The 18,986-nt window shown below is 32.3% G+C and overlaps 1 protein-coding gene across 1 annotated transcript in view; it reads left to right on the plus strand.

Annotated features, from left to right (window-relative positions):
* The first annotated feature begins 7,471 nt into the window (after window positions 1-7,471).
* The window catches only part of LOC114338490 (uncharacterized), a 291,422-nt gene continuing 279,907 nt past the window's right edge, over window positions 7,472-18,986 (plus strand). The window contains exon 1 of the mRNA XM_050649598.1: window positions 7,472-7,731. Within this exon, the coding sequence (XP_050505555.1) occupies window positions 7,692-7,731 (40 nt within the window). The 5' untranslated portion in view covers window positions 7,472-7,691. The remainder of the gene's footprint in view (window positions 7,732-18,986) is intronic.

Here is an 18,986-nt window from a genome sequence, read left to right on the forward strand (position 1 = left end):
ATCAAAATTGATTTTTGGCATTTTTGTATAAAATTTATTTTTTTAACATGTTCCACCAACTCTAGATAAAAATAAACTTCATATTCCGATTCAGCGACCTCGAAAACATAAAAATAGACCAAAATTGATCATTCACCTTAAATTTTTCGTGGTTGGCATAACGGTTAATGCCGCTCGTCTAATATAGGAAAGCATTATTTTTCTACGATAATTCGAGAATCTGGTCAAGTTTGGAGCGCTGTAAAACCTAGATAGTAAATAAAATTAAACAACTTTATAGTGAAAATTGTTTATTGAAAAATCCTCTACAAAATCGCTAAGATATTATTTTATTGTGAAATGAACGTACAAAAAGTTATAACCTCCAAAAGGAAATTTCTTACAAAATTTTCTCTTATTTTTGTTTATAACTTTTTTATTGGTCACTTTACGATAAAAAGTAATGAATATAAAATTGTAGAAAATTTAATTTTCTTCATTTTATGTAAAATTTAATTTTCTGTAGGGTAGCTAGTTTACGAGATACAGCGCGAAAGCCCTTTGCACCCCTTTTTCCAAGATGGCGGCCGGGGGACAAGGGCCTCAACCCCAAAAACTTGAACTTAAGCTTCTACTGAACCCCCTACACATTAAAAAAATAAAATTGACTCCTCTAAGAAATGCACACTAAATGTAACATTTCAATGGACTAAAACAGTCCATTGTCTTTACTACCTAATTAATTAAATCCAGCGACCAATACTCATCAATCAGAAGACAATAGACGCTTCAGTTTTATTATTTAAAAAATTATCAAAACCAGAATCATATAATTCTCAAATATATAAAATAGCTATGTACACATTACTTTATAGCGTACTAGGCTTTATAAGCAAAGAAGTCTTTAAAATAAAATCATTAGAGTTAGCTCGCCTATTACACGCACCTTTAGAGGCAGATATCATCCTAGGATGGACAATTGAGTGCGTTGCTATAGTATTGGTAGTCACTAGGCCGAGATTTACCATTAATTTTTCCAAAAATCAGTACACTTATTATAGACCTGTACCAAAAAAAAGTTGATTACTAGCAAGCTGAAAATTTGTTAATAGTTTAACGGTGTCTAGTCGGACAAACTTTGATGTACGGGAACACTGGAAAAGGGGAAGTTTTAATAATTGTGGAAGAGTTTAAAAATTTGGAACGTCAGATTACGAAAACGTCCCATGTATTTTGTCGGACAGAACATCCAATTGATTTGTTACCCTTTCATTAAACTCTCATGCAAAAATCAGACTACTATTACTAACCAACATGATTCCTGTCATAATTTGACATGTTCTTCGTGTTCCACTCATTAAAATGCCCAGTTGGTGATAAACACCAGTCTGATTTTTGCATGAGAGTTTGATGAAATGGTAACATATCAATTAGAAGTTCTGTCCGACAAAATACATGGAACGTTTTCGTAGTCTGACGTTCCAAATTTTTAACCTGTTCCACAATTAAAACTTCCCCTGTTCCAGTGTACCCATATATCAAAGTTTGTCCGACTAGACACCGTTAAGCTATTAACAAATTTTCAGCTTGCTATTAATCAACTTTTTTTTGGTACGCGGGATCCAGGTCTATTATATATTTCATTTGCGAAATACAGACTATCGAGGGTTGTTAGAATGAATATAATGCTGTCGCCTCTGTAGCTACCTAGCTGGATAATTGGGGAGATTAGGCCTCTCCAAGAGAGGCTGGAGAATACTTTTAAACCTTTTCAGCTTCTTTTCTTGATTTTCTTCAGAGTTTTATTAACTTTTGATGGAAGATAACTAAGTTTATCACAGTCATCGGTGGTATCTATTTCAGACGCATCTTTGGCTGCTTAGTACTCTAATGCATGGACCAACATATCTCCTTTCGGTTAACTTTTTAGCCACTCTCAGGACCCGCTGCATTTGGGTATCTCGAAGTCCATCTACAAAACTCTGGGTAAGCTCTGGTGTTGTTGGATATTTTTCTGTTGCTTGGACTTAAGTTGCACTTGGTACACTTGCTGCAGATGTTTGTCACTAGATCTCATTTTTAGTTGGAACACCAAACTCGAATAATTCTTTTGTTTCTCTTCGTAGATGATCTGCCGGACATTAAGTAGGCATAGCTTCTCCTCGGAGGAGACTACAAGTCATGTAGTTTTCAAAACCTACTTTAAATAAACTTCCAACCGGTTATACCATAAAATGTTAATAGTGCACTTTAGTACAAGGGTGGAATATGTATACAATGAATTAAGGAATGTTTACGTGGTTGCTTTTTTCAGCCATATAATTTCTTAATTCTTGTATCTCCATGGACAACTGTGAAGTGCTCTCATTCATAGCATTTTGCATTTCTATGGGCAGATGTGTATTGTTCTGATTAATGGAAAATGGAATGTTGTTTCTCAGTTTTATTTAAATTTTTTTGCATTTTACTCTAATTCTGGGGCATTTTGTTCTAATTTTCATGGAATTTATTATGTGCTTATTTCTTTATAATTTTCTGCCGTCATCTGGTTATTAGAGCGTTTAGAGTGGTTAATATGGAAGCCTTATGCGAGGGCAAAGTTGAAGTTTGTTCAAAAATGCGCTTTGAATCTAAATTAGAACATTTTATTCAGCTAAAACTACAATATAGGTTATTACTAAAAATGTCAACGAAGTCAGCTTCAAAATTTACTGCCACTAAAACTGTGTCGGATAATTTATGTAGTCATCATGTATGTAGTATGGAATACTTTTAGTAACTTCCAGATGCTTCTAGAGTCTTCTCACGCGTAAATCTAGTCTACTCTGACTCTAAACTGAGTCTACTCTTAAATCCTGTGGTCTTGGCGTTCCAATGCTTCAGCTATCACAATGATACCATCACCTATTATGAGAGTCGGATGATGGATAATTTTTTTAATATTTTTTAAATCATATTGTTTGTTATATAAAACATCCCAGAGGACGTTAGTTCTCACAAGTGGCGCACACCCCCCTGGCCCCTACATGCGACGCTATATATGTATATACGCGAAGTTTTCGACTCTGGCAACCTGACCGAATTGAAAAATGGGTCAGATACCATCATAAAATTTAGGAAAAAATTCGTCAATCCATACGTCAATTTCATTTTAGTCCAAAGGTGTGGGTTTTACGGTCCTCCCCGGCCAAAACCACCAAAAATTTCGAAAATTTAAATCCGATCTCTACGGCTTCTGATAGTATTTATCATTACCTTTTCAATGCATGTCTAGTTTTGAAAATCGGTTTTAACATTCGAAAGTTACCAAGCACATAAATTTGACTCAATTTCTATTTAAAAAGGGGAACATGTTTGTGGGTATGTATGTATGTTTACATGTGCGTGGAAAAGTTACACCGATCTGATTTTTTTCATATTTCAAGAGGGCCTAGTAAGAACCGGTGTGGTTTGGGAGTTTTGACCACATATAAGACAGCTAATATAGCACTGGATAGGTACAACAGGGCATATTTTATAGGTGAATGTCTCTCAGATTCAAAGAGAGATAGGAAAACGGAGCGTCCTTCTATCCTTCTATAAACGCTCAGTTTATAGGCGCCTTTATAATCCAGGCGCGTCTAACGATGTATACTGTATACCTCATATCCGGGAAAATCGAGTTTTTAAGTTATAGGCCTCATAAGAATTATCAAATCCATTTCGATAGGAAAAACGGTTTTTAAGCTCACTAAATCCTAAATACCTTCAGATATTATATTTAACCTTAAGTACATCAGACAAGACACTACTTGTAAATACCTGCCAAACTCATGTTAAGTGATCAAAATCGGTCAAACCGTTTAGAAGTTATTGAGATCTAAAATATTATCCGTTTAACCATTATCTACGAAATGGTCTATATGGTATAAATCTTTGAAAAACTCCTGATACAAGAATAAAAAAAAACACCAAACGCCGTAAAAATGTGTGGCGTACACAATATTCCAGCTACAAAAGACTCAAAAGAGCTGATATGAATGACGCAAAATGTATTTTCATTTTCGATGGAAAATAAAATTATAGTTTTATTTTGAAAGATTTTTTCCATAGTACCTAGGTACCTATTTGCTATATTTGAAGTAAAACGCGCCACAAAAGAGTACCTTTGCCTATAGTTTGCAGTTTGAGGCTATTTTGCGAAGCATTTTATCTATCTTTCAAAATAAAAATATAATTTTATTTTCCATCAAAATGAAATTACATACATACAAAATTGGCCATTTTCATTTAAAAATGACACGTTTTCGGACGGTTTTTTGTGAATACCTTAAAAACTATGCATCAAACTAAAAACACTATATAAAATTTTTTTTAGATTATAAAAAACAAAGATATTCGTTCCTTCGTAAATTTTCTATAATACAAAAAGAGATATGGTAGGTAAAAAGAGTTTGTTTTTTGGTGCATGCTCAAAGTGCTCATGCTTTTGTAGTGTTTGAAAAGGCCTTTAATACGAGCACCGTTAAATGTCGGATACATTCAAACTAAGCGAGATATGGTGCAAAAAATTATATGAATAATGTACTTTAAGGAAAAATGCGAAGTACATACATTTAACCTCTCATCCACCAGAATTTAAATGCATTGTTTTTCTTTTGCAATACCTCATATAGTGTTATTTCTACTTTCAAAAAGTTGGAAGGGTTTAAAATGAAAGGTTTTTGAAAAAAAATAAGAACAAATTATAGAGCGCATCTTTAAATTTTCTTAAAATTCTTCCTTTTGCTCCATGCAATTCGAAAATAAAAATGTTCTATCCACGAGAAGTGGTGGAAACCGCCCCCATGATAAAAGCGCCATAGTATATAGTATTCGCGGTGTAGTCCAGAGAAATAAGGTTTTTCTCGTGACACATCCCCCTCCAGGCCGAAACCAAATTTTTTGAGTAGTGTGGACATCTATATTATTAACCTATATGTTTCCTGCAGCCGATTTTGATGATATATATAGTTATAAACAAATGAAGATCGAAAAACGGTAAATTATCGCTTTTTTCGTCTATTACCAAAAAGTTAAGCACTTTAAACAAATTTGAGAGTAATAAACTCATAAATCGTATAAAAAACTTCAATATGGCATTCGCTGAATATGTCCAACCTTATTGGTTGCTTAGAAAATTGCAAAATAAATCATAAATATTGAGTTTTTATAAATATTCGTAACTTAGGTAAAAATTAACTTAGAATCTTCTTATTACGCGGAATGCCGAGACTTCTTGTACTTAAATTATATTTTAAATTTCAAAGCAATTGGTCAAATAGTTTAAAAGTTATTTAATTTATTTTTCGCAAATTCATTTTTTTTGCAACACTATAAGTCAGAAAATTATGAGGTTACAATAATACTTCGAACAGTTTATGAAAGAAGAACATTTATACTATTACCTTAATTAAAAATAAATGACAAAAAATAATTTTAAACAGTGTAAAATTATTTTGCAAAAACATGTCCATTTTTTGCTTACTTATAAACAATTAGAATAACTTTTTAACCGTTACCCGTAGAAAAATTATTTTTTCATATTTAGAAAGACTGAATTTTTATACACATTTAGAAAGAAAAACAACTGTTCTAGGACATTTAGGGACAAAGTTAGCCCCCCCATTTTTTTAATTCACATGTTTTTGCAAAATTATTTTGCAATATCTATAATTATTTTTTGTCATTTTTTTTAAATTAAATTAATACTGTAAATTTTCTTCTTTCATAAACTATCCAAAATATTACTGTAACTTTATCATTTTCTGACTTACAGTGTTGCAAAAAAAATTAATTTTGGAGAAACAAATTAAATAACTTTTAAACTATTTGACCAATTGCTTTGGAATTTAGGGTGTAGTTTAAGCACCATAAGTCTCAACATTCCATGTAATAAGAAGGTTTTAAGTTAATTTTTACATAAGTTATGAATATTTATAAAAACTCCAAATTTATGATTTTTTTGGCAATTTTCTAAGTAACCAATAAGGATAGACATATTCAGCGAACGCCATATTGAAGTTTTTTATACGGTTTATGAGCTTGTTACTCTCAAATTTGTTTAAAATGCCCAATTTTTTAGTAAGAGACGAAAAAAGCGAAAATTTACCGTTTTTTGATCTTCATTTGTTTATAACTATGTATATCATCAAAATCGGCTGCAGGAAACATATAGGTTATTATTATAGATGACCATATTACTCGAAAAATTTGGTTTCAGCCTGGAGGGGGATGTGTCACCAACACGATATTTTTTTTCCTTATTTCTCTGAACTAGTGTGCAAGTACTTGGAAGGGGGAACGAGAAACGACCCTGCGCGAGTCGCGGAGAAATATTACAACTATCTTAAATAATTCATATTGTCAATTGAAATTGTCAAATTGACGTATATTTCATACCTTCTGTCAATGAAGCAGAAAAATTATATATTGCTCCACAATATTGATATGATATGCAATTATTATATAAAGGTAAATTTAATTAATTTTATTTTGCTTGCAGTACTGCATTTTAATAACTAATTTTATTTACTACATACAATTGTTGACGTTTTCATACCATAACCTGAATCTTATTTTTTCTTCTTATTATTTTTTTGGACTATGGCCTTGACAATTATCCAGTAACCAGGACTAATATAATTGGCCAATATAATTAAAAGTGCGAATTTTAGTATAGAGCGTAGAAATAGGGGTCGCTTTGCCGAACTTGCACGGTCCCAATATAGGATAGACTTTCAATTAGGAGATTGGGCTACTCCCAAAATTTCATTAAAGTCCATGCAGTAAAATGCCAATATTGTAAACTATTAGTTTCTCAGAAAATTGAACTAATTTGAAATGAAAGTATGACTAATATTCTATTGATTTATGCAATAATCTATAGTTAGTGTGTCCCCGAAATATGGCATCGAACATTTTCTCAAATGCAGGAATTAATGATGCGTAGAAGCATAAAATATTTTCAGGTATACAAGGTGTTTCTAAAATATCAAAATAACGAGTAACTTTGTTATTTTTATAGAATGCCAGTATCTAGTACGATAACGATAATAGATCGGTACGATAAAGTTCTCGGGCGTCCCTTCCGTCCAGCGTTTTTTTATTCCTGTTGGTTTATACAAGTTGTCTTTTTTATTACATATTTGTAAGTTGGATCTTACAGTAATAAGATGTTTTTATTTTAATTATTGCTTTTCAAAAATTGTGAGATTATATTTATTTATTTTCTTTGTTAATGACTTCTAAATTTTCACCTACCCAATTTTCGAACTACCAAACCACTTTTTAAATTCTTTTAATTTTAAATTTTTAAATTTTAAAAGCTTTTTTATGACAAATCCACCACTATCAGTTATGTCATTTTTGACCTGGCAACACTGATTGATAACTACACGGTCTGAATCGGGGAAAACTTTTTGTTGAGTGAGCTAAAATATAAATCATGAATCTTTTAAGATTTTTAAGCTGTCTCTGTCTGTCTAAAGTCTAATCTAAACAGTGAACAGTGGCTTAGCGGATAGCGTTCTTAATTCTTATTTCTTAGTTCTTACTTTCGTATTCTTAGTAATAATTGATCCTTAGTAGAAAACGGAAGAAGTAGTGTTGTAACAAATTAGTAATTAGTATTCCAAGATCCTAGGTTTCGCTCAGTAATATTTTTAACTCGGTGAAGTAGACTTTTCAAAATTATGAAGCTTCTTGGAAAATTTCTCGTTCTCTTGTTGATAGGTGAGTTGCAAATAAATTAAATCTTACTAAAATAGTTTTTTTCCTTGGTCTTAACATTGAAATACTAACTATTACAGAAATATGGATAACTGCACTTTAATGTAAATTTTATGTATACATATATTAATTTTTTAATAAGATGGTTTCAATTTTCATTATTTTTCATTTTCATGTTAACATAAAAATAAATTTTTTAAAATACCTACAGTCGGAAAAATGAAAGAATACCCATGAACGAACATATAAAACACGCTGTATTTTCCTGTCACCGTGTCACAAAGAAAATTGCCCAGTGCAAGTACATGTAATAATAATAACTACATGTACTTCCGTTGGCCAATTTTTTGTGTGACACGGTGACAGGAAAATACAGCGTGTTTTATATGTTCATTCATGGGTATTCTTTCATTTTTCCTACTGTATGTAATCTTACTTTACTTATTCGTTGCTTTACAGATAATTGCATTGCATTATATTTGCTGTTTACCACATCCGTATCGTATACGTCTTCTTCAGTGAGGTCTCTTTTTTTCCATTGATGTTTTTATTTGTCCGTTCCATTGTAATCTAGCTAGGACATCCTCGTTTCCTTCTATTTGATTTTTGATTTTCATTTCTAAATAATTCTTAGCGGTATTCTTGTCTTTTCCATTCTTCGCATATGCCCATACCCGAGTAATGTTTTGTATGTCATCATATTATCATCATTTAGTGTCTTCTTCACATTCATTAGTTCTCTAATTCGTTCATTTCTCACTTTGTTCAGTTTCAGTAGTGTTAATCTGCAGCTTCTTTTCCACTGCATTTATTCTGTTTATCATTCTTTTATTTGTCACCCACGTCTCTGAGCCATAGAGTGAGGAACTTTCTACTATTGTTTTAAATATTTTTTGTTTAGTTTTGCATGTAATATCATCGCTCCATAATATATTCTATTGTAACTATCGGGTTATTGTTTTTCCTTTTTTTATTTTCTTTATTATACTTAACAGTTTCATCTGATCCTATATGTATTTGTTAAAGTTACCCACAAGTATTTATATTCCTTTATTCTTTTGTTTGATGGAGTTCTTATTTATTTCCAGGTCTTCTACACTACACTGTTTGCAATGACCATGTATTAGTCCATTCTTTCACGGTTTTTGCTCTAAATTTTAAAGAACCGCTTGGATTGACATGAAATTTGGCATACGCATAGCTTACATGTCAAAGAAAAAAAGTGATATTGTGCCGATGTGTGCTTTTGCCCTGGGAGTGACTTTCACCCCCTATTGGGGGTGAAAAAATATATGTTCAAAACAAGTCCGGAAATGGATAAACTGACTAATTTTAAGTAACTTTTGTTCTATAGAGCTTTATCGCCAAGTCAACACTTTTCGAGTTATTTGCGAGTGAACATGATCATTTTTCAGCAAAATAACCACATTTTTAGACGGTTTTTCGCAAATAACTCAAAAAGTAAGTATTTTGTCGAAAAAAATGTTCTTAGCAAAAATATAGCTTATAAAAAAGTAAAAAAATGGTGTACGCGTTAGGTCTCTGGATCTCGTAGAACCAGAGTTATAGCCAATGAAAAATAGATTCATATTCACCAAATTTCAAATAGAATATTTCGACGTGAAATATCCAAAAAATTAAGCACTTTTTGGGGAAAACCCATTATAACTTTTTTAAAGTGTTTAAAAAAATCTTTATTTCTGTTTTTACAAAAAGTTTATAGCATTAAATTTAAGCAAGTTACGCTCAAAATAAAGTTGATCCCTTTTGTTTTTGCAAAAAAAAATCGGGAAGACCACCCCCTAATTAGCAACTTAAATGAAATTAATCGTTGCCGCTCCACAAATTATTTTACATATATTGTGTTTATATGATCTGTAAGTTTCATCAATTCAAAGTGCTTATTTTTGAAAAAATTTGGTTTCAATAAAATTTTTAAAAATTTAAATTTTGAAAAATATGCTTTTTTTCAAAATAACTTAAAAATTGTTAGAGATACCAAAAATCTCGAAAAACAAAAAAAGTCAGATTTGCTTTTCTGAATATCATGTATTTTTTTGTTTTTCTGTTAGACAAAAATTGATCAAGATTTGGTGTTTCTAAATTTGCATACATTCGTGATCAGTGACTCGTTCAACCCCTTTTAACTACAGCCCTTTCAATAATAAGGACTTTGAACCGATGAAACTTACAGATCATATAAACAATATACACACGAGTCAAGAAACTTAAGTCGTTACGATTAAGTTCATTTAAGATACAAATTAGGGGGTGATTTTCTCGATTTTTTACCAAAACCAAAAGGGACTAACTTTATTTTGAGCGTAACTTGTTTCATTTTGATGCTAGAAATTTTTTTTATAAAACAAAAATGAAGCTTTTTTTAAACACTTTAAATAAATTGTAATGAGTTTTCCCCGAAATGTGCTTCATTTTTGGTTATTTTAGGTTAAAGTATTCCATTTGGAATTTGACGAATATGAACCTATTTTTCATTAGCTACAACTCTGCTTCTACTAAATAAAAAGACGTATACACCATTTTCTTTAAATTTTTTATAGACTATATTTTTGCTAGAATTCTTTTTCGACAAAATACTTACTATTTGAGTTATTTGCGAAAAACCGTCTAAAAGCGTGGTTATTTTGTTGAAAAAATGAACATATTCACTGCCAAATAACTCGAAAAGTATTGACTTAGTGAAAAACTCTATAGAACAAAAGTTACTTAAAATTAGCCGAATAACTTAAATAACTCGAAAAGTATTGACTTAGTGAAAAACTCTATAGAACAAAAGTTACTTAAAATTAGCCAGTTTACCCATTTCCTGACTTTCTTTGGACGAATATTTTTTAACCCCCAAGAGGGGGTGAAGTGAAAACCACCCCCAGGGCAATAGCACATATCGGCACAATATCACTTTTTTTCTTTGACTTGTTAGCTGTGTGTATGCCAAATTTCATGTCAATCCAAGCGGTTGTTTAAAATTTAGAGGTTTTGCAATATTTTACCGTTAAAGAATGGACTATGTATGTATAAGCTTTTATCATAATTCCTTTTCAAACCCTAGCTCTCAAATTCTTTTTCTATAGCTTCTTCATCTTCATCATGCAGATTTGTCTTTGTCTTCTGCTAAAATTATTTTTGATCATCGGCTATGGATATATTTGTTGTCGTCAATTTTTACTCCCATACTCCCATCTGTTCACATTTCTTGTTCCAATTTCTTAGTGGCTGAGTAGTTTTCCGACTTCTATAATATTCATTGTATTCGTAAAGTGATTTGACTGCATTTAGGTATGTAGTAGGGGAGTCAATATATGTAGAACTAAAACATGCATTGTTTCGGAAAAATTCAAACAAGCTTATAGTTTTTTAAAACTTTGTTAGTTTATTATACAGGGTGAGGCAGATAACTGGCCTATTAGAAATATCTCGAGAACTAAAGGCAACAGAATCATGAATATTGTAATGAGGGGGTTTTGAAGGATGATCTATTAAATGAAAATATTTTCATCTCTTTGCAACTTCCGGTTATACCGGAAGTTGCTTATAACTTCGTTTTTTTAAATGGGACACCCTGTATATTTTTACATTTTTGGATTCTCTTCGATGTCTTCTTTCTTAAAATATAAGGTTTTGTAATATTATACAGGGTGTTTTAAAAGATAATTACGTTTTTTTATTAATTTCGTAGCAATATTCATACCCTGTAGAATTGTAGTAGTTTCACATCTAAAACTCTACTTACGTTCAAATGATTTTTAATATACTCTACTATTGTTAAGAATCATTAGTATAGCTAAATTTTTAATTTTAGTATACAGGGTTGGTCGAAACTCGGAATGAGTATTTTCTGAGTTTTCTTAAATGGAACACCCTGTATTTTAGTATTGTAATGAAATGATATTTTATGGTACTGTTTTATTTCGTAAGCATTCCCTATACCTAACTGCTTTAATTTGTGCTTAATTGTTAATCGCACCAACAATCTTAACTAAGAAGGTATTTCGATAGCTAAACCATTATTGGTAATTTTAAGGACCAGTCTGGATTAATATGTATTTATTTCGGAAAAATTATTTGGGACTGAGTATTTTCACGGCCAACCTAATAAAATTTTACGTATTTTTTGTTGCAATTAATGTTTAGCTTGAATCACCAATAACTCAAAAAAAAAGCTCAAAAAAATTTTTTTTGTTGGAAAATTTATTATTTTTGAAGCTTATTATTAAATGTATTTTAGTTAAGTTTTACAGAAAAAAGTTTTTATCACTTTGTATAAACATTTTTTTAACTGGTAATTTTAGGTTTTTGTATTGGTAAATTTTTTTCTATTTTTTAATTTTCTCAAAAAGAAATTGTTTATTTCCGGTACTCACCGAAGGGACCGCAGACGTTCGGATACAATTAGCGTCTCTTTGCAAAGACAATGACGTCGAAATTGCAAAGTAACAAGACACTTACTCAACACACACATGACACTAGGTACCTAACTGCAAAAATTCACCGTAACCGTACCTACCATGCCAATGGCCATTAGTTGTCGAGGCATTAGCTAAATAAAAAAAATTGTTTATTTGATCTCTAAAGTAAAATAATTTAGGGAATTTTAAAGATTACATACTAAGCTTTAAAAAAACACCTATAAAATTGTAATCAATCTGTTGAATTAAAGCATGAGTACATAATACGTTCTTAAAATGGTGGTAAATTCGGTAAAACTACGAAGTTTTCAAAAATTACTTTTTTTGAGACGTGCGTCGTATTATTTTTTTGAGACGTCAAAATTTGAGAGTTTTACAGGTAAAATTATATTAATTACACATTTTTAAATAAAATTCATGTAAGTCTCATTTTCCGCCCACACCGTACTTATGCCCATACATTTTATTTCTTTTTATTATAACCATAAAATAGCTTAGTTGTTTTCTTTCATGTCCAATTTGTAAAATTTGATTTGATTTATTAGATAAAGAATTATATTAAATAACTCAACCGTGTACTTCGCCAAACGCTAGTTTACAGTGCGCCAATGTTTGTGGGAAGGGTGACTTTAGCGTTATAAATAAAAAATTATATACGCTATAGATTTATTTAAAAAAAAATTATATGAGGTTTTTTAAATTATTTGAATTTTTCAGTGGTCAAGTCAATTTTTTTTAAGATTTATATTTTCGGAGTTATTTAAAGAAAATAGCTATTTGTATAACAAGGGAGGAAAGTGTAACTTTTCCTCCCGAGAATGAAGTTTACTGCCCGACGCGTAGCGGAGGGCAGTAATCATTCAAGGGAGGAAAAGGCACTTTACTCCCATGTTATACATATGGTTTTTCCACCTTCCTCAAATAACAAGTCATTTTGTCATTTTTACTTAATTTATTTATGTAACTAACCAACAAAATTTATTAGAACTAAAACAACAAGTAGGTACAATATAACTGTCAGCTGTCAAATATAAGTCAAATTATTAATGTAAACATTGTTAAATAAAAATAACAATTTACTGTTTTTTACCATTCTGCAAAATACAGGATGTTTTATAAATAAACGTTAAAATGTATAGATACTCCGTAATAGAAAATAGATATTATACAGGGCGTCAATAAGTTATATTTCATGAATGAAATATTATGACGTCACTTTTACTTTTCCTCCCTAGGGAGGAGTACAATTTTGATATCTTTAATTTTTTTCATAAAATCAATATTTAAGGTAGTACGTACACGGTAAAAGAGCGGGCGAAGACCTGATTGATTTTATAGCAATTGTTTTTATTCAATATCTCCGCCATTTTCAACTTTTCGATTAAAAGTGTAAGAACTGAAATTGTTGCAATTACGATTTACTACAAGTTTTCGAGAGAACCAGTGGCGGGTCTACGAAGGGGGGATGGGGAAATTTCCCCCAACAGAGTCCAAAAGTAAAAAAAAAAATTGTTGAAGTAATAAAATATATTAGCTGACATGAAGCTTAAAATATAGACAGACAAATGCAACCAATAAAACCCGCTAGTTCAGGGCTTCCCAAACTTATTCGTACTGTGACGCCCTTGGCACTTTGCTATTTTTTTGCGACGCCCCTCAACCCAACCCCCAATAATACTTCTTACAAATTTTAGTACTAGCCTAGTAACAGGTTACAGTTATAACAAAAATACTAGTTTAGTCCTGTCGCCAGGGGGGGTACAACGGCCTCCTGTATTGAGATGGACTTACCCAAGATTTTTTTATGTATTTTGACCTGTAGAACACGAATTTTTTGGGTAACAGTTGATCCGGATGTCGATAAGATTGTTATAAACCAAGAAGTTGAGGAATCACATAACAGCGATTTCTCGCAAAACAAAACATTTTTTTGTATTTTTTAGGCCATTCTAACCAAAAAATGTTCCTACAAATTTTTTCTTAGGATGCATAGTTTTCGAGATAAACGCGGTTGAACTTTCAAAAAATCGAAAAATTGCAATATTTGAACCCGAATAACTTTTAATTAAAAAATAAAATAGCAATTCTGCTTACCGCATTTGAAAGTTCAAGTCAAATTTTATTGGTTTTAATTATTTGTATTGCTAAATATTTATTATTTTATTGTTAAACAAAGCTATAAAAAGCTAGTGCTTGAGTGATGTTTTCAATGATTTCTCATTTAAAATCGAACGAGTAGGTAGCAGAGGTAGAAGTGCAAGCGGGCCTATTTCTATGTAGCATGCATTAAAACGCATGTATTAGGCACGGGAAACACTATGTGTTTATAGCTTTTTTTAACAATAAAAAAATAAATTTTTATCAATGCAAATATTCAAAACATATATAATTTGACTCAAACTTTTAAAGGCGGTAAGCAGAATTGCTATTTTATTTTTCATTCAAAGGTTATTCGGGTTTAAAAATTGCAATTTTTCGATTTTTTGAAAGTTCAACCGCGTTTATCTCGAAAACTATGGATCCTACGAAAAAACTTGAAGGAACATTTTTTGGTTAGAATGACCCAAAAAATACAAAAATATTTTGTTTTTCGAGATATCGCTGTTATGTAATTCCTCAAGTTCTTTATTTATAACAATCTTATCGACATCCGGATCAACTGTTACCCAAAAAATTCGTGTTCTACGGGCCAAAATACATAAAAAAAAACTTGGGTAACTCCATCTGAATTAAGAAGGCCGTTGTACCCCCCCTGGCGACAGGACTATTTGAACATTTATAATTTTTATTAAAAATTAAGAACGAAATCAAAACATAGGCACAAAAATAAAAAGGGATAGGTATTTATTTATGTAACTAGCTGGTTAATGTAGGGATGTGCTTGCTTTTTTGAGCACAGCTTATGAAACCGGGGCTTCAGTTTGGAAATTGTCACTCTCATTTCTTTTTCTACGTTTATGTTTGACCTGTACTTGTTTTTAATTACTACTGCAACTGCAGAAAAGACCGTTTCGCACAGGTACGAAGTCGCAAATGGTAATAGAATCTTTAATGCAGAAATACTGATGCATGATATTCATGAGACACTGAGCTCCAAATGCTTTAGGCTAGAATCGTAAGACAATTCTGTCAGTTGTTCTTCTTCCTCTGTTGAAAGTGTCGATTGTGTGGATGACTGGAAAGGGTTTCTAACCCAGTCATATTGCTCCAGATCTTCGGGAAAATATTTCTCAAAGTGTTCGCTCAATAATGACATGTGTTGCGTAAACATATTTTTTAAAGAGGGATCGAAGACTATCGATATCGAAAAATTCTATCGATTTTTCTTGTAGAATACCTTGTAAAGCAGAGAAACAGTCAATTTCTTGATATTCTAATTTTCTCTTCCATAAGAGCAACTTCTTCTGAAACCTAGTAATTTTATCTGCCAATGGCAGGGTATGAGTATGGTTTCCCTGCAAAGACTTATTAAGATCATTTTATTTCTTAAATATGTCCAGAGGATTGTTAATTTTATTATAAACTCTGAATTAATAAAGTTTTGCGCAATATTATGCGATTCTGTATGTCTTCTTCTTCATGTACCATCTCCTCTAAGAAGGTTGGCAACCATCACGGCAATTCGCACTTTCGATACCGCTGCTCTAAAGAGATCAGCAGAAGTGCAATTAAACCAAGCTCTCAAATTGTTTAACCAGGAGATGCGTCTTCTTCCGCGACTCCTTCTACCCTGTATTCTTCCTTGCATTATTAATTGTAACAAGTTATAACGCTCGCCCCTCATAACATGTCCCAGATATTGTAGTTTTCTGACTTTAACTGTATTTAAAACCTCTTTATCTTTTCCCATTCTTCTCAACACCTCGATGTTCGTGACTCTATCCACCCAACTTATTCTTAATATTCTTCTGTAGGCCCATAACTCGAAGGCTTCTAATCTGTATGTAGATACGTGTAAAATTCATTTCTTAATTCGTATACATGTCCGACTACGTTGCCTTTGGACAGCCAACGAGAGTTGTAATAATAAATTAAAGGCATTTCTTCACAAAGTTCTTGAAAATCTTGATTTCACGGGACATGTGTATTTCACTACTTTAATAATGCTATCCATCACAACACTTAATTCAGGTGTAATTTCTTTGCTGCTAAGGCCTGTCTATGTATGACAAATGTGTCCATTTTACACTTGGAGCCTTGGTTTTGATGACAGCTTGTAGTTCTCCGTACTGTCCAGGCATCGCTCGGGCACCACCGTACACACGCCTACACAGTTATCCCAGTTATTAATATTTTCAGTCATATATCAGTTTAAAATATCGAATAAAAGTCCGCGCTGGCACGCGACGCTCCTGGAAGAAAGCCGCGACGCCCCAGGGCGTCGCGACGCACAGTTTGGGAAGCCCTGCGCTAGTTAATAAAATTAAGTGAACTTAATGCATATAACTTATTATTTATGTCTTTATGTACTTAGTTTGGTTGGTGTTTCATTGGAAGTTTCAAAAATTGTATAAAATATAATTCTCTTTATTTATGTTTACGTACAATTATGTCGAAAAGTTAATAATAAATGAGACAATTCAATAATTATGCTTCCCCTCCGCTTCCACTTCTTCCCCCTTAATTCGGAAAATATTGGTCGCATATAAAAATTACGCAAAAGAAATTGTAGGAAATTGTATTTCCAACAATTTTAGTTCCCACTTCCCACCGTTTTTGTCGAAAGTAAACAGTAGCGATCAACAGGTAGCAATAAAAATATAACTTCGGGAGATAGTATCATAAACTTTGGCAACAGTGGTAATCTTTGACATTATCCAAGATTAATATTATTGACAATTTAACTCATAGGCGCGCTAAATGGAACTAACCGAAAAATTTTTTTATTAGTAAATAAATATTTATAAAAATAAACCAAAATGGGTGAAAATTTTATGTTAACATGGTATTTGCACGAAATAACAATAATAAATAATTATTTCGTTGTAAAGCGAAACGAGAGCCGTTTCGCTTATAGAGCGAAATAGAGCGCCAAAGGCACTCTAGAACGGCCCTTCAACCATTCTTAGGGTCCCATCAGAGGTGCATATTTCATTCTTTTTGAACTACTAAAATTCGGGCTACCGTTATCGATTCACAACGAAATGATGGCACGAATGCCGTGGCGGTATCTGCTAAAGACGAACGAAAATTTTACTTCTAATATTAATAATATCAAAAATAAAATAAAACTTATTAGAACTAGTCTTCTGGTTAAACCAATCGTGGCTTGTGGCTTCTAAAATTTGCAAGCCAACGAATTGCCGGAGCTAAGAAGGCCAAGGGAAATCTACCAGGTTACGTCGTACTTCATGGAATTATTATTTATTATTTTGATTAGTTCTACTAGTAATCTGAGTATTGGGAACTAATCTTTGTTGGAATTTTACCGTGCTGGACAGGCGGGAAGTGAGATGCAGCCTGATAGATTTTCCTCGGCATTGTTAGCTCCTGCAATTCGTTGGATTCAAAATTTTAGAAGCCACGAATGATGTAACCAGAAAATTAATTCTAATGATAAAGTTTATTTTTGGCAAGAAACCAGATCGGACATAGATCTTCAAAACTATATGGTCGCCAAAAAGAAAGCGAAAGTAGCAGTAGCAAAAGCTAAAGCAGAAGCGTATTCAAACCTATACGATCAACTTGATACCAGGGAAGGCGAAACGAAGATATATAAAATAGCCAAACAGAGAGCAAAGAAAGCAAAAGATTTTAATCAGATTAGATGTATCCGAGATGAAAATAATAAAATACTAGTTCACGAAAGGGATGTCAAAAAGAGATGGAGAAAGTACTTTGACAGCTTATTAAATGAAGAATTTGACAGACAGCCTGTAGAGTCAACGGAGACAGTAGCAGCAATGGTCACCAAAATAACCAACGAGGAAGTGGCTCAAGCGCTTCAAAAAATAAAGAAAGGAAAAGCGGTAGGACCAGATGATATTCCTGGGGAAGTATGGAGAGCATTGGGAGAGACAGGAACAAGGTGGCTAGCAGGTCTATTTAATAGAATTATGGAAGTTGGACAAATGCCAGACGAATGGAGAAGCAGTATACTGGTACCTGTTTACAAAAACAAGGGAGATATACAACAATGTACAAACTACAGGGCTATAAAACTGCTTAGCCACACCATGAAAATATGGGAAAGAGTAATTGATAGACGGATACGTGAAGAAACCGAAATATCCGAGAATCAATTTGGCTTTATGCAGGGTAGATCAACAACAGATGCAATTTTCATTATAAGGCAGTTGATGGAAAAATACAGGAGTAAAGAAACAAACGCTCATATGGTATTCATTGATCTTGAGAAAGCATATGATAGAGTTCCTCGAGAGATTCTGTGGTGGGCACTCAATAAGAAAGGAGTCCCTGGTGAATATGTAAAGATTGTGAGGGATATGTATGAGGGAGTAACGACTAGTGTTAGGACAGGTGTGGGAGAGACTGATAAATTTCATGTGAAAGTAGGATTGCATCAAGGTTCTGTGCTTAGTCCGTATTTATTCTCATTAGTTTTGGACCAGATAACAGCGAAAATACAGGGTAACATTCCATGGTGCTTAATGTATGCTGATGATGTCGTGTTAGTAGGAAATAGTGAAAGAGACTTAGAACAAAAACTGGAACAGTGGAGACAAGCTCTGGAGGAAAAAGGTTTAAAACTTAGTAGGACAAAAACAGAGTATTTGGAATGTTCATTTAAAGATGGAGCTACTACAAATAAAATGGTATCTTTGGATGGTGAAATGATTGTAAAAAGCAATAGTTTTAAGTACCTAGGAT

The sequence above is a fragment of the Diabrotica virgifera genome, chromosome 4 (assembly GCF_917563875.1).
Source record: "Diabrotica virgifera virgifera chromosome 4, PGI_DIABVI_V3a".
Taxonomy (NCBI): Eukaryota; Metazoa; Arthropoda; class Insecta; order Coleoptera; family Chrysomelidae; genus Diabrotica; species Diabrotica virgifera.